This window comes from Ischnura elegans, chromosome 4, assembly GCF_921293095.1.
Source record: "Ischnura elegans chromosome 4, ioIscEleg1.1, whole genome shotgun sequence".
In the NCBI taxonomy this organism is placed as follows: domain Eukaryota; kingdom Metazoa; phylum Arthropoda; class Insecta; order Odonata; family Coenagrionidae; genus Ischnura; species Ischnura elegans.
Genome location: NC_060249.1, coordinates 107,902,259 through 107,925,266, shown reverse-complemented (window position 1 = coordinate 107,925,266; position 23,008 = coordinate 107,902,259). Strand labels below are relative to the sequence as shown.

Below are 23,008 nucleotides of genomic sequence, written 5' to 3'. Positions count from 1 at the left end.
TATGCTCGGGGCAGGTCTTTCTTTCTTTTCTATGACACGATTTGTTTTCTCCGTCCTTTTACCAGCGTCAAATATTATTCAAAGGGAGATAAAATTCGGCTGGACAGGACTGGGTTATGATTTCTTTTAGGGCTGCGTCTGAAGTGATTTCCGTTTCTCCATCTTGAGGTGCTGACAAAGTATATGCTTTCCTAGATAAGGCTGTCTTACAAATATTACTAAACAGGCACAGTAGTTTGTAAAATTAAATTTATTGTTATTGGTGGTCAAATTATTACTTCTTGCTCGATAATAGATCAAAATAATGCTGCATTTGTAAAACTAAATATTACTATTTTAAACCCCGCAATAGAGCTTCAGCATGACAGTGACTCCCTGCTTTTTAAATTGCGTATAACGGTATGCCATTCTATTAAAATCTGACTCTTATTTCTGAACTCCTTTAATGCTTCCTTTTGACATATGCTTGCGCGAAATGATCAGAACTGACGTTTTTATTTGAGTGTCTCTTCCCGTTTTCAATTTTTTTTAGCCTCCACCTTTCACCGGTTGTACTTCATACAGTACATTGTCCTTTCCTCCTGGAGTTACGAGTGTGCTCGCAGATAACTCATAACTTTTCCTTGTACATAAATTTATTGAACTTTCTAAAGTTTTATAAAATGAAATCTGCTTGATACGTAATTTGTCATCTAACGAGTTAATAACGTAAATAAATAAAAACAAATCTCTCACTCAATCCAACGTAGGAGTTCGTTGAACCGATCTCCTAGATACTTAACTTCCACCTAGTTAACAATCTATTCTGCTAAGACCAAGTTCACGTCATTAACCGCTAATTATCTTGTTGGTAATATTTCAGACTAAACTAAAAAAAACTGGTATTTACACTGGCGGAAAGGTGATTGAGTTACCGGTAACGGTTCTGCAGCATTTGGTAAGATTCAGTGGATGTAAAATTCAATTGAGCCGTAATCTATTTTATCACTCGGAAGTTAACCCGCCAAATGTAATGAGTTTAAATCATTTGCCGTCTTCCTTTTAATATTTTTTTGTTAAAACTTCTGAGAAATGGATAATAGGATGAGTTCCTTTCGGGTCGATCCCCATCGCTTCGATAAGAGAGGAGAAGAAGGAACTAAGTAGATGGTACGAAGGAAGCACTACTATAATGGATCATTTTCTCTCCATTGCAGGTCACGGACACCAATGACAACGCCCCGGTGTTCTCTGAGAGCGCCTACTCGTTCGACGTGGCGGAGGACGCGGCGCGCGGCTCCCGTGTTGGAGCGGTGGAGGCGACGGACGAGGACGAGGGGGCGAACGGCCAAGTGACATACACGGTCGTCTCCGATTGGGCCAACGATGTCTTCTCGCTCAATCCACAGTCGGGCGTGTTCACCCTCACCTCCAGGCTGGACTACGAAGAGGCAAGTGGTTCATTTCCTTGAGTGCATAAACCCGCCTTACTGGCGGTGAATATGTTCCATGATTAGAGATGCGTGAAAATCGCAAATGCGATACAGATGCTACGTGCGCAAAAAAATGGGACATAAATGCGATGACTGGAATTTTATGATATTTTTACGCAAATTTGCCTTTTCGATGGCAAAATTCGTACATTTTGTGCCGAGCGCAGTTTAAATGCTCCGCCGACACTCACCGCTTAAAGCTTGTGAGCGACTGGCCAGCTGCTAGTTGGCTGGGACTACGTGGCCGCGAACTACAAGTGGGCGCGGGCAAGCTACACCTCCGCCACTATATGTCTTATTCCTTACTTTATTATTGTTCTACAAACATAATTATTTAAAATATTCTGTATTTTGTCATATAACTGTGTTTTACTAAATTTTATCGTCATCTACCTCATTATGAAAATAAAAAATAGACGCTACAAAATACGATAAACTGTTATTGAAATTGCGCTAAAATAAAAATGAAAGTGCGATTTTCACGTATCTCTATCCATGATATAAATTAGTTTCCCATGTTGTTAAGATTAGAATCAGAAGAACCAAGCGTGGTGGAATGGAATTTTTCATATCGAAATAAATACTTGCAATTTTACATGATTATAAACTTTAACTCAGGCTTAGGTTTCAATGTTACTACGCCATCTTCAAGGAACAAAATGGTTCCAATGGTTCCGAACATTTTTTACCTTGAAGAGGAATTAGTAGCATCAACACCTAGGCCGGAATGAACATTTACAATCGTGTAAAATTGCCAGTGCTTATTTCAATACTCTGTTGTTATTTTGTGCATGCTAAGTTACAAATTCATTTTATTGATTTCGAGTTTCTATGGAGGACCTTTCTCAACTGAGAGGACTCCATTTCAATCATCGAATTTAGCTTATTTTTGTGGAGGAATAATTTGAAGAAGCGGTGGATGAATTTTTCAGTCGATGTTTTCGTGGAGTTGATCAGTTTCAATTTCATTTCATACAAATCGCATTTTGTAATTAGTACGTCTTTTCCTTTACATTCCATCCATTTCATATTTTTTCAGTGAATTCCGTTCCTCATAACCCAAATCTATCTCAATATAATTTTCGTTATTAGTCTGTTTGTTGTAGAAGATTTTAAGTCGCAAAAACTTGTCCTCTTCAAAATATCACAAATCTTCCCCTTAATTTGATGAAAATGAATTAGATTGGGTAACATTAGCAGTTCCAAGGTATTAGGTATTATTCCTCAATCTTATGTTGCATGAAAATTCCGGAACTTTAACTTTTAGTGATCATTGACTTCCCTGAGGCATGTGTTGAATCATCAGGTATGGCGCATAATAAGTATCGTGGTCAGCGTGAGCACGTGGAGTTGGAACCGCGTGAGGGCTGTTGTTCGTAGAGAAATGTGCTTGACCAAAAGACCAAGGAAATGCTAAGAACGGGTTTGTAAGAATGGGAAAGAGAGGCCTTGTTGGGAGTATTGTCTCATTCTACCTGTCCCGAGGCGGGCGATCTCCCTAGTTCTCGCTGCGGGTACAATTCTTACCATTCAATGCTGTCCCAGCCCCTCAACATCATCTAGATAAAAATAAGAGAAAAACAAATATTTTATCTCTTAATCATCATTGATTATCGTATTGAAGAAATCTGGGTTGAATCACCAATCCTAGAGTGTAATTATATACTCGAGGACAACTTTAGCCAGTGGTGTAGGAACTGCTTGGGGACTGTTGTCCTTATAGAATGGCGCTACAGCAATAAACCAAGGAAATGATAAGAACGGGACTCGAAGAATGGGACATTGATGATCATATTTATGAACTGTGGTAATAATGCAAGCAGCTGTAGTAATTTTCCACACTTCATAATTTACTCAACCGGTTTCATTGGTTTCACAGCATTGTCAGACAGAGAGAGACAGCTATTGATAATGTTGGAAAATACTGAAACCAGTTGAGCAAATTAAAAAGTGTTGAAAATTACTGCAGCTGTTCGTATTATTACTATCGATGTATTTCCAAAAGGAAACTCGTCGACAATCTATGTAAGAAAACTGGGTTGAATCAACAATCCCAGAATTTAATTTAATACTCGGGGACAACTGTAGCCAGTGGAGTAGGAACTGCGTTGGGGCTGTTGTTCTTAGAGAATGGCGCTGCACCAAAAGGCCAAGGAAATGCTAAGAACGGGACTCGAAGAATGGGAAAGGAGAGGCCGTGTTGGGAGTCTTGTCTCATTCTACTTGTCCCGAGGCGGGCGAAGATCTCCCCAGTTCTCGCTGCGGGTTCGATTCTTACCATTCGCCGCTGTCCCTCACCCCCCCTTCCGCCGCCCCTGTCGCATGCTCTGCCCACCTCCTCTCCTTGCCGCGGCCGCTGCACCGTGGCGCACAATGGGAGTCACCCTATCGGATATGCATGCTTCCCGCCTCTCCCCGCGATTGCGTCGTCGTCGACGACGGTGAACCAAAGGGCGAGCTTGAGGATCAGCGGTGAGTGGTCGGGGGATGGGCGGAGGAAGGAACGGAGCTGTAGAAAAAGCGAGTGCGGAGTGGGCTGGAGTTTTGGGAGGGGAGGAGGAAGCATACAGGAAGAGATTCCAAGATAAGGGAGGGCAGGGAGAGGCTTGCGGGGAGATAGTATTACTTAGAGGCGTGTCAACAGCTGGAGCCATTAACGCCCATCCTTGAGGAGCGAGAAAAATTAAGAATGGAGTCGGAGAGGGACACTCGGCGTTAAAATCAGCCTCTGCCAAACGGGAGAACGATTATTAATGGCTGTGTCGGTGGAGCGACATTACAAATCGTTCCCCTTTGAGCGTGCCATGCACTTAATGTGTCGCCCCTGCAGTGCTCGCGGTGATGGCACGTCTCAAGATTGAAATCCATTTCCGGGGATATCACGAGACAAAGACTGATGGACTGCTGGGAAGCCCTTGTGCTCGGTGCGTAATGGCACTACCGTGTTTTACAGGATCCCGGGCTGCCCACGCTTAGGCGATGGATTAAAAAGCCAAGTATTCCGAAAAATCCTCCGCTGTCTTCCTCCTGAGTTTTCATCTGAAGTTTTATGAGAAATTTAATTGGTGGGTCGAAGGGTGATAGTCTTGAAAATTGTGGTAATCGGAAAAAATATTCTGTCATTCCTCCATTAGGCCATCTCCTTCGCCAATGGAAATGGAAATCAGTTTCCTATAACCTCTTTTGCTGTCATACCTTTCATCATTCCCTACGGCGTATCTCGAAATGACTATGTTCTTATTTTGCTCCCTAGATGCTCATTCGAATCCCTGTTGTCAATGAATTTGAAAATTATTTTCTTCCTACCATTCGCCCCAAAACATTATCGATTCCCTGTGTGGCTACTGGAAAGTAAGAGTTAACTTGATATAATTTTTGATTTTTTTCTCGACGAACAATTGCAGTAAAGTTTTCTCGGGTTTCGCACCGGGTCACGTCCTCCATATCTCCTTCCGACGTTTCGATGAACAACTCGCCTATCGTCAAGATATTGGATTCCTGGATCCCTGATGACGATGGGCGAGTTTCTCATCGAAACGTCGGAAGGAGATATGGAGGACCTAACCTGGTGCGAAACCCGAGAAAACTCTACTGTAAGACTTAACTTCCCCCTCTATATCTTTTAGGTTTCTATCCCATTTCCTTTCTTGTGCTTAATATTTTGTTTTACTTCACCGTACATAAGTTTTTATCTCGAGTTCATTTTCTGAATACCAACCTGATCTTTCTTCTGAAGTCTTCTTCAGCCATTAATCTTTGTTATTGTGTCTCACTGTTACTGTTTTCTTACAATCTATTGTTACTTTGGTCTCGAATTGATACGGGTGGTTAAATTAATTGTAGTACAAACATCGCTTATAGCTTATTAAATTTCCGTCATCTTGATCTTGTTACAAATAATTTTCTTACTAGAGCTTAACTCAAATTACATTTGTTTAGCACTCAGATTGTTTGAGATCTAATGATGATATGCAGAGGGCATTGAAAATCGGTTAACCCAATAACAGTAAAGAAAATTGCAAAATTTAATTGCTCATTCAATTGCTCCAAGGTGAAAGAAGTTCTTTACGTTTAGTCCCTCGTTCCAATTTGTTACAGCTAAATTTAGCTGCAAAAGTAGTCGAATTCTAACCAAGATCACCAATCACTAAAATTTTCCATCTGGCAGAGTGCATTTTTCTGAGGAGACTTGGTCAACGACCGCTCAAGTACCCGCGACGAGCATGTCCTTAGTGGTGGTATCGACCGTTGAAGTCTCCCCGGGTGAAAGAGAGGGTCAGACGGAGGGATGAAAGAAATGCTATTCTACCGATGCGTATGCGCAAAAATGATGAAGTGCAATGTGAGCCAGGGTAGTGGAGTAATGGTAGCGCAACTTCTCTAAGTTCCTCCGTCATTCCGTTAAACGACCATCTTCCTATAGTGTTAAACTTTTCACCATTCTCTCCGTCATATCTTGCACAAACTATTTACTTCTCAGAATATTTTTAGTCCAGTTCTTCCTTTCTTCATTTCTAAGAAGATTTCTATCTTCTTCTAATGCCTACAAAGCCTCTTGGTGATTAATAATGTTTGACCTAATGATTCAAGCAATATCATCGTACCACTAAGGTTTCTATTTTTACATTCCTTACCATTAAAAAGTGCTCTTCCTTTCCGAAAGTTTCATTAGTCATTTTATTCTTGTCTTCTTAACCTACACCTTTTAAAACATTTGCCCATTAATGCCTTTAGTGCTTGGTACACAAGAGTAATACGATTCAAATACTAGTTTTTTTTCGCAATTGGCCGTACTTTTCGACTATATTTAGCTATGACTATAGCTCAGACATTTTCAAAATCTTCCTTTGGCCTTCAATCAAAGACGCCCATTTGGTCGGATGCATTTTTCTCTGCGGACGAAGTCGAGGATCGATCACGTCCATGTGACCTAAGCGGCGGCGTCGCCCGTTGAAGTCTCTGTGGTGTCGCCCGTTAAAGTCTCCACGTTTGAAGGAGACGGACAGATGGAGGGATGAAACAAATGCTTTTCTGCCGATGCGCGAGCGCAAAAATGATGAAGTGCAAGGCGAGCGAGCGAGGGTAGTGGGGTAATGGTGGCGTTTGTTTTGCGTGGGAGATGAGCAACGCCGTGGAGAGTGGTGGTGGCGTGAGAGGGAAGCCGCTCTTTCTGTACGCTGGCTGAGAGGAATGCGACGTTGAAGCCGCGAAAGGAAGAGAACAGGGGTGGGAGCGAGAGAGAGAGAGAATGGGGGGTGGTGTGTGGGAGAGGGAGGAGGAGAAGCATCCACGGCGTGCATCGCGGCGGCGGCGTTCCACCGTCCTCCCCCGCAGCACAGTCTTGTGCGTCGTACTTTCTTTCACCTTTTCCTCCCGCGACTAGTCACCCCTTTGCTCCCAACCCTTGCCCTTCCCCAAGCATTACCGTCGTAAGGGGGTTCAGTACCTTAGTGGAATGCGTCGCTGAAGACGATGACGATATTCTTTTTCGTTGCTTAACGTTGGCGCTGGGACACCATTTTTGGTTTCGGTATTTTATTACGCCATTGTGATGACGTCATATATATAATTTAGGGAATAATAGAAGGAAACCTCCCCATTAGAGGCCAAGAGATGGATATTAGAAGCAGTTAAAGAGGACACATTGGAGTCGAACGTCGTAGAAATAAAGGAACTAGCTATGGAAACGGAGGAATGGGGGGCTGCAATATATCAATCTTTGGATTTCAGAACATTGACTGATTGAATATTTTAAGGGAGGGATAAATCTGCACGGTCATTGCGAGAAATTTTTCATTTTACGGTTGACGTTGAGGGAAGTGGCTTTCAGTAATCTTTCCGCGTCCTCTGATGCAATATGTATTCGTAATAACTAAAGACGTCGCTTAAAATCTGTAATGCATTTAAGAATAGTTCTTGTATTGGTGTTGATATTTAATGGAAAAATGACTTCTATTCAAAGATATTTTTCGTTTTTCATTATGTTCTTATAAAGTTTGTGGCTCCAAAATGAAAGATATCACCTAACAGCTGTAAAAATTGGTCCTTCATGTTTGCATGATTTCAAAGATAGGTACCTACAATATGGAATGCTCAAACGCTTGGTTTACTTTTTCTCCTCTTGCCTACCCATGACGTTAGAGGAAAAACGTTAGATGCGTTATACGCGAGGAGATATTTATAAACATTCTCCTTCATGACATTCTTTAACAAAAATGGAGTACCAATCGCAACTGCTATATCTGTAGTTTTATATAGAGTGGTAGAGTGAGCTCTCTTAAGGGGTGCCGTCGAGTGATGGCAAGGGGAGACTGGGGGGCGGTGAGTGAATATTGAGAACGGCCACGCGGAGCAGGAAGACTCGCGGAGGCGGGGGAGGAGGGCCTTGCGATGCGCGGACTCGCCTCCTCCCCGCCTCCGCCAGCCCCCAACCGAGGCAATGCATGCCGTTTCCATCAGAAGGATTCTCTCTCTCTCGCATCGGGTGTTCCGCATGCTCGAAGTTACCGCGCGGTTGAAATCTTATACCTTTTGTGGGCAAGGCTGTTTATTAGGACGGGAATATCGACTATGGTGGGGGTCTGTAAGCGATAGGCCACCTTCCGAGTGGTGTATAATTATGATTATTTTAATGTTTCTTCATTTATACAGTTTGTTATTAATTCAACTATCGTCCCGCGTTCTCAAGGGTATTATGATTTTCACAGTCGTCCTTGAGTTCCCTATGTCTGCATTTTTACAGCAAAATGAACTCAATGTTTCCTATCTTCAATCCTAATGAAATGTTTCCTAGCTTCAGTTGAAGAGGAAGGTTGTCTTCTGGTCTGAAATTCTGTTTTTGTTTCCTCCAAAGTTTTTGATTTAACATGTTGAAGAGGTAATGCAATGTTATTGTGGTTTCTAAATTTTACAATTTTGAATTTTAGCATTTGAAATTTTTATCTGAAGCCTTCCATTACGTGCGTTGCGTTTTTATTAATCGAAGTGGTTCACTAAGATGAATAATTATTGAAGGTCATTTTTGCTAGTATCATTGTTATGACAGAGAGCTAAATTTGGCTTTTTTCAGATATGTAGCCTATTTAATGACCACGTTTGAGTTTGCTCAGTTTCTTGATTGCAAAGTTCTCAGTGTAGTTGTTTACTAGCCCACTTAGATTACAGGTACAAAGTAACGAATGCATTCTTCAGTGGCATCCGTCGTGAGATAATAACCACGAGCAGTGACTCGGAGGGCAGGGAAACACTGCCATGGTCAAAGGTGAAAGACCTTAATCTGGGACGCTGTGCGCCATTTGCATGCATCCTCAGAAGGCTACCGAGTGCTTTCTCTGCTCGAATAAGTAATGAGTAATATCACGTTCGTTCCTTTTTCTCCAGTTGGTGACATGGAAAGCATTTCATTTTCTAACTGTGAAAAAATTAGATATTTATTTTTCATTACAGCGACAAATTTATCGTCTCTCAGTAAATATTATTTGTAATAATGATTTGTAGCAAACGTTCATTCTGTTCTTCTCAGAAAGTAAAAATAACCCAGGTATGTGTGTGCAGTTGCCGTTTATGGGAACTGAAAATGGGTTTTTAATATTCCTTCTTATAATTACTTAAAATGTATTTTTTACTGTTTCTCTTCCAAAGTGCGTTCCTTACCTGAGTATTGAGGTATTCGCTAGATTTTTGGTGTATTCATTGCTCGTGAACTAACTTTTGAAATGTTAAATTAAATGAATCAAATTTTGCATGAACAAGATGCATAGTGGGCTCAAATCGAACAAAGATGGCCAATTCCGTTTTATAGTATGGAAGAAATCTTTGCACTGCTGTTTTCAATATGCTATTTCATGTCAATATATGCCGTTTTTCATAGGTTGCTAAACTAAATATACCAAAGTTGCGAACTACAAGCATCAAAGTTGAACAAATTTTGCAAAAATTGCTCGCATTGATTTTTTTCAAAATGCAGCATATTAAAATTAATGCTATTTTTCGTGTAGTAATGGCATAAAACCAAATATTCACCATGTTATGAAAGAAATTGTTGTTGTGAATTCAGATCAACTTTCACGACTTAGTTGTTGCATTCGTAATCGATACGATAAAAAAGGTCACCAAGTTAATTCGAGATATATACGCCACATAAATATCAAAACCTCTTGGGTGATGCGAAGAGAAGATCAACGACACAAAAATTAAGATTTTTCGACCGTGTAGCGTAGTCCGGAGCTGGCTGCTGGTCACGAGGAATGCCGTAATTGACGGATGTTGGAAAATGAATCTTTTGCCACAAAGGAATTTAATAAAATCATTAATATATTGATACGAAATTTCTTTGCAATTTATTGTAATCTGGTTTTCTATACTGTCTTGTGGTATTTATCGTCGATAAATTACCAAATAGCAGACGCTGATTTAAGTAAAAGTTTTGCACATATGTAGCGTAATAGGTAGGACGCCGACTTACTCTCAGATATTTTCACCACGATTACGGCAAATGTTTTAGTGCCCATCCAAAGAAATTGTCTGTGGAATCCTGGTGCTTTTGATAACATTAATTAAATATATTTTGAAGCTTTTCTTTCACAGCGAAAATAATGTATTCAATTTATTAATTTCTGAGAACTTTAGTGGCATAGTATTGTCGAAACCATGGTATTCTGTGGAATGTAATATAATTGTGGAATGTTCAATATGAATTTTCATTTCCTATTCCGTGGTTCCGTCAATGGAAGCCACAATCATAAAAAATTATCCGATGAATTTGCTCATGATCGAAATCCACGCTAGTGGCGTTACCTAACCATACGCACTCGGTCATGGGTTAGATTTCGCATGCCGCCGATATTCGCGGTGAGTAGACGCAACACTTAGCGAGTCGCCTCGCGTGTTTGGACGAGAGGGGGGAGGGGTTCAAAAAAGAAAATTCCGCGGGCAGGTAAAGGCGGTTGTGGCGAGGGCGGGGAGTATTTTCCGTCGCCACGTCTTTGTATATACGTGTGTGTGTCTGCCATCAAATGGTGCCGCTTCTCTCTCTCTCCCTCTCTTCCGAGGCGACCGAAAAGTCGAACTCCCTCCTCTCTATCGTGTGTATTCAATTAGCAAAGGCCGCTCTCTTCTCTCCGTGGCGGACGGGAAGAAAAGAGCATTGTGGGACAGAAGGCGGGGTGAAGAGAGAGAGAAGGATAGGAGCGCTTTTGTGAGCGCGACTCGCGTATATGCATGCACGTGGGTCGGGGCGGACGACCCCCGTATGCGATGCTGAGAGAGAAAGACGGAAGGGGGGGTTCCGCGATCCTAGAGGACACCGCGCAAGAAATGATTAACGCCGACAGAGTGACTCTTTCTCTCCCCCTACTCTCGCATACATACCCCTGCCTACTATCTCAGAGGAATGCATACCATTTCACTTTTCTCTCTCTCTCATCTTCCGTCCTCTCTGTGGCGTCTGCTATGCCCCCCCCCCCTCCGCCCCTTTTTACCGCTCCTATTCTCCCCCTAGAGTGCGTATCTGTGTATGCGAATGTTGCTCGCTGTGAGCTCGAAGACGTCGCTGCCTTTCTTCCGCCCGTCTCTTTTATTTCTCTCCGGTCCCGCTCCCGAGCTGCGCGTGTAAATTCTCGCCGCCCAACTCCATTAATTCTCACCAGGGCATTCGAATTGTAAAAATAGAAAGGAATCGAGTATTTACCAATGAATAATTTCTAAGCTGTTCGCATTTTCAGTTCTTCTATGAGAAATGTTTTCAGTGAAAAATTGGCAGACGGCATATTACAATCCTATCATGTTAATGAAAGGTTTTCTGGCTAATTTTGTTGGGAAGATAATGTCACGTACAACTCAAAACCTAAGGCAGTAACTTTTTTCCTAAAAATATCGTAATAACTTAAAATCAACCATGGTTTCAATACTAATTCCGAAAGAGTTCAAGAGTAATATTTCAAGTAGTCCTTACCCATTTTTTTAAATGCAGTTTTTCGTCATCAGCCATTATTAGAGAATATTAATGAAAAAAACATCGTAAAACGTCGTATACCCTTGCTTTTTCAGTTGATTACTGAAATGATCAGCTGTTAGAAACAAAAACTCATCAGATTGGTAAACAACTAGATGTTATAGCTAAATTTGATAAATATCGAAAAAGCTGTTTGACGGTTCCTTAGTATTTTCAGTACTTTCGATGGGTGACTAAGTATTTTAGGCATCCTTACTTCTCTCTTTGCCATATTTTCTCTCACCTCCTCATTTACTCCTAAAGAAAATACTCCTCTTATAATAGGAAGGTACACATACTAACGTCTTTGGCCCATCTGAAAATTTCTAATACTAATGCCTAATTTTCTGGTGATAGTAATTTCTCCCCTCCTACTCTTCACAAAGGTTTTTAAGAAATGTTGGTGAGACGATTTCAGAATGCGTTCATATTTCTGCACTTCAGTGCCCATTGACAATACACCGATTAAAGTCCCTAATGATCCCACTCACTTTTCATAGCATTCTTTTCTCATTGTTCAGGAAGAACTGCTCAGCCTGTTTTCTATTTAGTAAATCTTGGAATAAATGCAATCATGATGTCATCATCTTCTTTCCCTCTCCGTTTCCTGCTCGGTATGATTTTCATTCCTTCCATTATATCATTTTGTTTGTTTATGGCTACGTTTTAGGACCTCTGTGGAACCGGATGATGTCAATTTCACCCAAATTAAGGCGTTTAACTGTCCCTCCTCCTCCTCCTCCTTCAGTCCTTCCTTATCTTTTCGAAACTGCCTCTCGCCCCATCCTTTCATATCGATGGGTCCCCACACGTTCCTCGCCAGAAGAGCGGAAGAAAAAAAGACTTGTCTCCCATCGTTAGCTAATTATGCATAGGAGACAAGGATCACCTTTATTTGAATAGCCAAGATGCAAACAGTTCTCTTATTCATCTGAATCCATATAATAGCTACAGACTCCATCTATCATTCTTGCTTGGGTGGATTTAAGAAATTCCTTTGTCCTTATCGAAGTTCAAAATTTACAAAATTATTTTATTTTACACTTATAGTAAAAGGTAATATGATAAAATGGATTCCTGAAGAACTTTCAACCAAATTTTTCGTTTTTTTTATGAAGCAGTTTCGATAATTACCATTAAAATGAAGCTAATATTTGTGTATTTTAATGATCAAATGAGTTTTTATTTTCACAAATGTTCATATAAGTCACCAACGAGTCCATTTAAGGGTTTACAGTCGATTTGCGTCAGCAAGAAAATCATGAAAGCCAAATATACCTTTAGGCGTCGTGAAAATCAATTTATCGTGTCCATCGAAGGAAATTGGACAGAATTTATGACGGGGAATCGTTACCCGTGTAATAAGTCTGATGCATCTCTTTTGGTGGAAAACTGGTTGGTGGTTGTGGTCAGCAGTTTCCGTGGAGGTCAATGAAATCCTTAAGTCTCTCGTGACCGAAATGGAGAACGAATGAAATGTAAATGAGCCAAGATGTTCGGTTTGCGTCCTGCACTTATTCCTAGCTGGCCTGTTGCTTGCCTCTCGACTGGCTTGATAAGAAAACGAGATAGAGCCATGAAATACTATTTGTAATTTTGATCATTTAGTCATCCCAAGTTTCTGCTGATAGCGTAGCGTCAAATACTGCCCTTTCCAGGCCCAAATTATTCGATGCAATCGGAATATATTATTAAGCATATGGCTCTAGTAAATTTGTTAGTCGTGATCGTGGTGCATGAAATTAAGATAATTTCAAACTACATTTCATTTTTAAATATGCCTCTCGTAATGTTGAAATCAATTTGAAAATACATTCCCGACTGTTTATGTAACATCTTGCAGAGTCGCCTCTTTATTTCAGCATATATTATCTTAGGTTAAAAAGTCGTTCCAATTTTATCTTATCAAGACCTCCGTAGAACGATTTAAACGGTATTAAAGGTTTTAAATGGCCCATCGCATCGTTAAATACCACAACTGCACCGTCTGGGCCTTAAAGTGGGGAATGATCGTAATCTAACCTGTTACGCCCTACATAATTTTGTTCAAATATTTTTTTAATGAATGTTGATGCTTGAAAAGCTTCACAGCTTGTGAACTGTTTGCGTATTTCTCTGAGTTCATTTGCTTTTCTTTTGCTGTGCCTATCATTGCTACTTTAGCTTAAATATTTGGAAGACATTCTTTCTTCGTTCATTAGAAATTATGTTCAAGGCATTATCACTGTAATTCCCAAGAAGGGGCAGTTGCTATTGCCGTTTTTTTAATATAGCTAGTTTGAAGGTACTCATGTTGCTATTCCCTCTCTGTAACGCATTTTTTATCCTGCTTAATTTTGAGAAGCTATTCATATAATTATTTCATGCATGATTATCTTGATTCAACATGTAGAAAACTACAAATCAGGTGCTGAATTCTGTGGGTTCATCTCTTATACCGTTAGCATGAAAGAGTCAACAGTTATTCCTTTCATCAATTCTTACATTAAGGAAAGTACCCAACTTCCGTGTATCTCCTGAGTGGTGTATTCAAAATCGGTCGTAAAATCGTATTGTATGAATCACTCGAGCTTGATAATTTGATTTTTACTCGTGGGTGAGTTGGAGGTTGCTCAGGAGACCAATCATGCGGATTGTAGGGATGTGTTATGTGTCCGATGGGGCGAGTATCTTTCCATGTCGCATCCTCTCTCAGACAGTCGCCGTCGAGACAAAACAAAGTGGAAGGTTTTAGAAGGGAGAAAATAAAATATCAAAGAACTGCTATTAAAAAATGAGAACCCCTTCCAGTTTCGGCACGAAAATGGGTACATTTTTTTAATGGGTATCTTTGAATCAATAAGCAAGACGAGTGTGCTGCGCCCGCTCCCAGCGGGCTTCCCCCGCTCTTTTCAATGCAGGTCCACAGAGGGATAGGCGCGTTTCTAATTTTAAAATGTAGTAAAAAAAGGCAGGGTCTTATGTACAAATTTAATTGGAATGTTCATGTACAAATTGAGGTTAGAAGACCTCTTTAAACACAACATTGGAAGTTAATTACACTACCCTCTGTTACACGCACATGATGACTCATACTTACGTATCAACGGGAGACTTGAACGTGGAATCAGCCGCATTTTGATAAAAGTTATTTAAAGAATACGAGATATTGTTGCAAATCAACAAATGTATCAGCTTGTGCGCCGTTAACGTCAGGAAGATTTACCTTTTTTTTTTAATCATTTAAAAACCAATTTTAGGAAACAATAGCAATATTTAGGGAGTAAAATGTGCCGTCGCATGTTGTCTGATTAATTCTGTGCATTTTTGTACCTCATTTGTAGAGTTTGGTTGCGTATAAGTTGAGAAAAAGGTATCTATACAGTGGAAATAATATAGAAGATGGATGTTTTAACATTTGGATGTATGAAGGAGTTTGCCCAACAAGAGGGTGTGTGTGGCTACCCTTCTCGTTGGTAAAGGGTTAGCCTGGGTGCTACTGATAATTCAGTAACGCATTTCAATAATTTTTAAGTATCTATCAGTGGCGATTGCGATAGCTAATACCGGAAAGATAACTATTGTCTAATCGCAACTTAGAATGGTATCAGGTGATTAATCTTGTTAATAAATTGCTTTCTGATAAAATTTCACGTTGTATGAGATTATATAATCAATCACATGATATATCGTGATATTTTTGGGGCGATTTTAATCGCATTTTATACAACGATATTTAATTGTGATATTTTTATCGGATGCAAGTTTTTGTTTTTGTAATTGGGTGACTTATTACGTTTTCATCGGAGAGCCATTAATTTTCAATGGTCAAAACTCACTAAAAGGATTCCCGAAATACGTCAATGTCGTGGTATTTTCTAATACTTCGTTATATCGCCCAGGCATAGTACAGGCGCGATTGATGAGGGTGGAGCGGGAAGGAAATAAGTGAAAAAAGTACGGCGGGTTCGTGAGCACGTGTGTGGCCGGGAGTAAGTCAGTCCCCTTACGCGCGGTCAGCGGCGAGAGACCTTGCGTCGGATGAGTAATTGGTCCTCTCGGTGTCGACCTCCGCTACCGAGCACTTTTTACTTTCGCCTATTTTGATTGGCCTAGGAATCTTGACGGTGCTCCTGGCTGCTCGACGCAATCGCTAATGATCCGCCATGAGGTGTCCGCAGAGGAGAACGACTCCTCTTTATATCTTCTTCTCTCCCTCCGTCTCTTCGATCCCCAGATTGGCCCAAACCATCTTTCTTCTTCTCTCTCCTTCACTCATCCTTCCTTCTAATCGCGCACATACGCCTGCGCGTATTGCGCAATTAGGGAAGAGGGATACGTATTAAACCGGGCTAAGTGACATATCGCTCCGATGTAAGCCTCTTCTCTCGAGTGTGGGAATGCGACGCTGAAAAATGTTCACAGATAGTCATTAAATTTTTGCGACGATCTTCAATGTCACGACATCATTATAAAGTGCTTGTCGTTACAGAAAAAATTGTTCTGAAGTGAAAATGATGTCTGTTGAAATTTTGCTGTCTAATTTTAGCCGTAGTGATCGCTTATCCGCTTTGCTCTTAATCTCAATTTTCATATGCGGTTGCTGCCTTCAATCAAATTGTAATCATGGTAGTTCTTTGTGTTTGATGTTAGCTTTTGTTGTATATTAATTTTCTAAAACACCATAATCGTGAAAGGCATTGTATACTCTCCATGGGTAATGGCGGCCCTTCTGTGATTTGGAATCACAGAGAATTTGTGCCCGCAATGTGCGTAATTGTGGTAGTCAGTGTGTTTGCGAGTAATTTATGCATGTGGACCAGAAATAACTCGTGTGGAAAAAAACATAGCTTCTATCTTTCGGCTTTGCTTATTGTAAAGCATATATCGATGGCTAAGATCTAACAACATGTATCTCAAAATTTGGCCGGTCTGAGTTAATACTGTTAATGAAAAAAAATCAAGCAAAAAACAACTCTTTGTTTGCAAATGTATGCTTCTTTTTCAGTTGTATGTACTTTTTGTATTTAATTCCAATTAAAATTATATACAATTAAACAAATAAATCGTTTTGTTGCCCTCCTGAAAAGTTGCTATTTTTGAGATACTCGTTGTTAAAACTTAGTCTTCGATATGGCATTTATTCCTTTCTAATAATGAATAATATTCAACTTGCAAGAAGAGAAAAATGTTATTCTGTGTATGTCATAGCAATTAGTATGGCGCCGCAAAATTTGGCCTCCGTTGGAAAAGAATATTTTGCGCTTTCTTTGAAATGTATCTCATAGTGTAAATTCTATTTGTAATTAGAAAATAATTATTTGATGACTATATTTTATTGAAGTCAATTTAAGATAGGGGTGGTCTGAAATGGGGAACTTGCATGAATTTTTTTTATTTCATAGGCGGACAGAAAATTATTTTCTGAATACAACAAAGAAAACCGCATGTAAATCTGAGTTTTCCTTCGCGAGTTATTTAATGATAAATATAACGAATTTTAAAGCGCGGGAAAAACTCCCTCACCCCCCAAGCCACTGCCGACGAAGCCTCGATGACGTCAAAGGTGCCTAAACATCACGCGAAGCTATTGTTGTGATTGTTTGTAATAGTTGCCAGCAGTTGTGAGAGCTTCGTTTGTTAGACGTGTTGATTATTTTATATTTAATGATAAATATCCGACGATAGAGGCTTGGAAGCCCTCGTATTTTGCATTATTTATAATATTAATATCTGAGTAAGGGCATAAAATATAAAACTGGAGCAGTTAAACCAAAAATTTGATAATACCTAAATAACATAGTTGTAGGAGTCTGAGCCACGGCCATTGGAAAGGGGATACGTTAATTGTAAGTTGATGTTATCGACGGCATATCATTCATTTAAGTATGTAATTAGAACGATTTTGATGTTTACTAATGTCCGCTTAGCTTTTATATACAATAACTTCATCCGTTTATTCGTAGGTACCGGAGAATTCGTCGTTTAGGACTGTCTGTGCTTGTATTATGGGGTGAATTCCAGTCAATGCAACTTTTGCTCGCTGATTGGAGACATCTAGGAACATTTTTGTGCCAAAATAGTGTTATTTTCAACGTGACATCTCCCGTTAAGCTACTGCTAATAATCACAGTGCCAGTGGTTGTAATGCACAAAGTTTGACAAGGTTGAAAAATATCGGCCAAGAGTTATCAGTGTTCCATCGTGATTGAATTGTAAAAAGTGCTATTACGCTATCGATAAATGTCTAACAGTAGTGTAAAAATTGTCAGTGGCGTGCTAATCTCCGTTGTTCACCGTAGATATGACATTTCACGATCACGCTATTGAAATAAAAACTGTGTGTGAAGTTTGTTATTCCATTATTTCAACGAATAGTTTTGAGAAATGTCACCTGTGTCACTTGTGTGGGATAATTTAAGGGTTTAAATCAGTGAACAAATAGTTGTATTCATCATAACGAGTTCTGTTATTGTAAGTTGTACGTGATGAATATAAGAATGTGATAGTGACATCCAGTTTTTGATAAGACTATTTGCCTATTTCCCACTATATTATTATGGTATATGCTAGTATATTGTTTATGGATTTACCTATATTATTGAAATAGGTTGTAGCTTGTGTGTGTGTTGGCAGCGGAACCGATTCGCGATCTCACATGTGGATTGTGTGCAGACTGTTTTGCTGTGAATTCGTACCGTAGGGCGGATAGGACTACCTTCTCCGTTAATCCGGCGTTGCTAAATTCAACAGCACAGCTTACTCTAATGTCAACAGCACAGCTTACGATCGTTATCCTCCAGTATTACAAGTTTCTTTTACAACTCGATTTGCCGCCGACGTATAGCAATAATTTGTCTTAACAAATTCCATGAGGGTCGTAGCATCAATTTTTGGTGTCCTAAAAAAAGGCTGGTGTCCTTAAACCTCATGCCACACGCGTTTTAGGCGGCTTGCGGGGTATAATGTTGACGTAGATGAATTTCAGGTGTACTATTCGAACGAGTGGCAACGTTATTATCCATTTTTCTGATAACCAAAACACACGAAGTGAAACGCTTGTACTTCATCATCCCGATGCCGCATTATTAATATCCCAAGTAATAATCTAGGCACAATAGCAATAGGAAAACTTGCCCAAGAATAACAGAACAAAATAAAGTGACGATGAGCGGCTAAATACTCCCTCAAAACAAATTTTACACCATGCGCTCAGCGTATTTCCCTACTCCCTACGGTTGTTTAGGCACCTATGACGTCACGCCTGGCCTCGGCAACGCTCGGGTGTCTTCGCGCAGTGGTCGGCTCAGAGAAATTTTTCTCGATTTTAAATGCAATTTTTTTATTTCTTTTGATGTTGAATGGAGAAACTGAAGGTATTTTTGCGACCTAATGTATCCATTTGACTTATTCAAAATAGTTTTTAGAGCAATCTACGACCCATGCAAGTTCCTCATTAAGAGGTTTGTTGGTAGTAACATCTTATTTCTTTATTTCCAGGTTCAGCACTACATCTTTGTCGTTCAGGCTCAAGATATGGGCCGACCCAGCCTATCATCCACTTTGACTGTTTACTTCAATGTGGTTGACTTGAATGACAACGCGCCATTGTTTGATCCTATGTCATACAGCAATGAGGTCTTCGAAAACGTCACTGTGGGAACCAGCGTGGTCACTGTTAGTGCTACTGACCTCGATTCAGGTTTGTGCCAATGTTTAAATATAGTATATCCCCTTTGTTTTCTTGATTCGATGAATAACTATTTTCTAAATATCTTTGTGGTTCGTGGATCACTGGATGGATCAATCAAAAATTGTTCGTGCTGTGGTAGTTATTTAAAAACCAATTTTTTGCTGTAAGTAATATAGCTCTACTTGGATTCATATTTCGTGTGACCTGGATCCGGACACAATTGTTTTTAATAATTTCTCTTATAACATTTTTAATATTAGAGTGTAAATTATGGTTGCACAATCAACATGGTTGAAGATTTTTCCATTGCATTCACTTGATTTGCATAGTAGACAAGGATTTTTAATAAATTTTTTATGAGCAGAGTTTCAGAAACTTCAAATCGTAATATCAAGGATATTGGCTTATAATTTCCGTATTACGGGGCAGGCCACCCATAGAACGCTTCTGTGTAAATGGGCTATAAATTCAAGGATTTTCGTGCTCTTTTTTAAGTTGAAGATTTTAGTGCATTTCCGTCGATGTCATTCAAAGTTGTTTTTATCTGCTATTAACTTGTTTGCTTATTTTGCGCCATGCAGTATTTATTACTTCATTACTAGTATGCCTATGGCTCACCCCTCATTGGTAAAACCTCCACGAATCATTTTGTGAGTGATTAGTGTCTCCGCAAAATCAACTTACCTCGCCCCAAGCCAAAACTAGAGGGAGAAATCTCGAAAACGAGATAATGAACAATTTGTTGTAATAATGAAGGAAATTGCCCTTTTTTATCTTGTTTCGACGATTGTTAACAAGTTGAGGGCTACCGTGCGTGCGTAATTAAGTCGACATTGGCGAGGAGGAGTAGGGTGGGGCAATATAGGTGCGCATGAAAGCGATGGGGCTGGCAGGAGTGAAGTGGGGATTACGAGAGGGAGGGGTGGGGCCGGTTGCGGAGTGGGGGAAGCCAAGGAGAGGCAATCGCGAAGTGGAGGGGGAGGCAGAAAGAGTGTGGGAGGGGCAGGAGGGGGGGTGTAGTGAGACAGTGATGGATCATGGCCCCCGAAAAGACTGCTTGCTTCTCAATCTCAGCAGGTCTTCTCCCCCGGTCGCTGCTTTTCCAATGTCCCTCCCTCTTGCTCCAACAATCTCTCTTTCTCCACGCTCTCCTTTCTCCCCCACCTCTCTTTCCATTCCTTCCATCCTCCTTTACCATCTATCTCTCTTCCTCCTCCTCCTCTTCTTCTGTCTCTTCGGCCAGTGTCCTGCCCCTCCTCACACGGTGGTATCTCTGTATGTACTTTCAAGTATCGGGTTTTCCATCACCAGTCGTCCCCTACCTTCTTCTCTGCACGCCGAGTTCATGCATCTTCGTACCTTGAAAGTTGAGGAAGAAGAAGGGCTTGGATTGGGTTGGGTACACGAAAAGATGCTAGGCCATCCTCTTTCACGGTTTCGCTCGGAAGGGTTGGGAGAAATGTCTCCACTCGGTACTCCGCTATTTTTTAACTTGCTCTCACGTTGCGGTGGGTTGACGTTTCGCGTGACTTTTTCCCAGCGCTCGTGTCGGATCACTTGACGAAATCCTCCGGTCATACCCTCTTATATTCAAGATTGTCTCCGGAGACCTTTCAGTAATTCATTCTAGTAGAACTTTAATGCCTTTTCGATAGATGCTTTGATATTTTTGTCATTGGGGTTAGAGTCGAGGAGAGTATGCCCAAGTATTGATCAGTTATTCAAGGAATGTTTACAGTAACTGCGCTTTTCAAAATAGATTCTAAATTCCAACGCTTCATAATTTCTGCATCAAATAATTATGATTCTAGTAGTTTTTGAAGATTTTTAGCCATTTTCGTTCACTTGACATTTTATATTGTTAAAATTAAATTTTTTTATAATTTATAATTATATTTGTTCAGGAGTCTGATGTTTATTTTTTCTCGTCTTCTATCCTATGAATCACTACTTTTAGTTTATTATAAAATATTAAATTTATACCGTAAAATTATCCCATTTTTGTCTACCTTCAGACGTGCGTTTCCCTTTATACCCGTACATTTTTTTGTATTTAAACTGCAATTTCCAAAATATTATGCGTGGAAAGCCAAATTTTGAACGGCAGTGGATGGAAAACACTAAGAAATATAGTCCTATTTTAATATAAGTACAGTATAAACTCTAGTTTCACAGCGTGAGGAATTAATTATGCTCCGTAATGGAGTCCAAAAGGCAGTAAGACTGACGAAAACTAGTCAAAGGCGACGGTATCCATTGGTAACGAGAGCATTCAGTATTACGGTGGGAGAGACATCAGGAGATAATGCGGAGGAACCATTGGGGTGGCAATCGAGTTAACCTATGCTTAGAGGGAGGAAGAGTGAGTGAGGCAAGCGAAGGGTCGGCAAGTGTTATGTTCTCAGTCCGTTGGATGGATGATGGTGAGTTCAGGGTGCCACGAAAAGGCGGAGGGAGGATAGAAGGGCTCGGTCGGATCCAGGGGTCTCGGGCGGGACGCAGAAGGTCTGGTTCTCTGGCCATTGACGTATTCTCAGATGGACCCAGAAGATTACGGGGAGAGGTTTATAAAGGGAATGGATTTTTACAGGCAGAGGAGGAGGAATGGCGGAGGAGTCCCGGGCGGAATTGGTGTGGGAACGGGGAGGAAAGAATTGGATGACCGGGATATATAGATAGATGAGTGACTTGAAATTCATGAGATAACATTTTTCAAAATAAGAAGAGTGGTAAGGGAGCACGGTGGTGGCGGGCCGTTCCGTCTTCGTAGATCGATTGTGTGTGAGTGGTTTTGCTTGGAGATGGGTTGGGAGGGGGGTGGCAGGGGATGGGGGTGTTGCGAGGGGTGGGGGCCGATGGGTAAAAACGGAGATAGAGACAATTGTGATTGGGACAGGGAAGGTGGGTGGGTTGGTGGGTGGAAAGAATTTCGGTTCGATCACGTGTCCGTCTGGAAGGTATTGAAACGAAAAAGGAAGCGGGAGAGATACGCTCGAGTCCACAGCGAGTGAATAAAGCGGTGACATTGTAAGTATTGACGTGATACAGCTGTCGGGATTTCTGCGAGTAATCGCATGGGTTACGCAGTTGTAGGATTCTCTTGAAGGCCCATCATTCCAAAATAGAATTTAAATTTCTCCGTCAAATTAAAATCCAGCAGTAAATTTACACGCAAATTTAATTTCTTGAACGACCAAGGAATCTAAACCTCTGAAACCTTGTTGGTCAAGGAATAAAATTTGAGTGTAAGTATACCATCAGCTGTTTTTCAATTTTGACGCGGAAATAACCGATATTCCTCAATTTTAGCCTGATACGCGGAGCCAGAGAAATGGATGATAGTTTCCAAAATCCGTTGTAATATTTAACAACTTATCGCTGAATCGGGTTAAAAAATATTTTTTACAGTCTGAATGGAGACATATCAGACGATATTACACAACTAATCATAGGATAGTCTATTTTCTTGATGAAGAATTGATAAAATAATTAAATTTGGAAGAAAAAGAGAAAGATCGAATGTATTACTATCTCTCGACTATATTTTTTAGGAGTTTTTATGATTGATTTTATGCAGCAATTCTTGAGTTTTTAGACCAAATACTTCTTCAATCACAGATTTTGGATGTAGAAAAGACCTCAAAGCTTTCCAGAGCAGACCATCGTTAGAAGACACTTCACCTAGGATGTCAATGCACTTCCAACACCGTTGTCTTTTTAATTGACTTTTGACGCCGTGGCCTTCCTCGCGTCATTTTTCTAATGGCGAAAAGCACTTTCCTCCTCACTTTCTCACTGCCTAGCCCCGTAGGAATAGGGTTCAGTTTGAAGGGACATCATTACTGGACGGAGAGCGTAGAGTATGGACTCGGA

At 40.4% G+C, this 23,008-nt stretch overlaps 1 protein-coding gene across 1 annotated transcript in view; it reads left to right on the top strand.

Annotated features, from left to right (window-relative positions):
- Window positions 1-23,008, top strand: part of LOC124157874 (cadherin-related tumor suppressor) — a 571,438-nt gene that overhangs the window by 382,841 nt on the left and 165,589 nt on the right. The window contains exons 3-4 of the mRNA XM_046532937.1: window positions 1,197-1,430; window positions 18,943-19,144. Of these exons, the coding sequence (XP_046388893.1) occupies window positions 1,197-1,430; window positions 18,943-19,144 (436 nt within the window). The remainder of the gene's footprint in view (window positions 1-1,196; window positions 1,431-18,942; window positions 19,145-23,008) is intronic.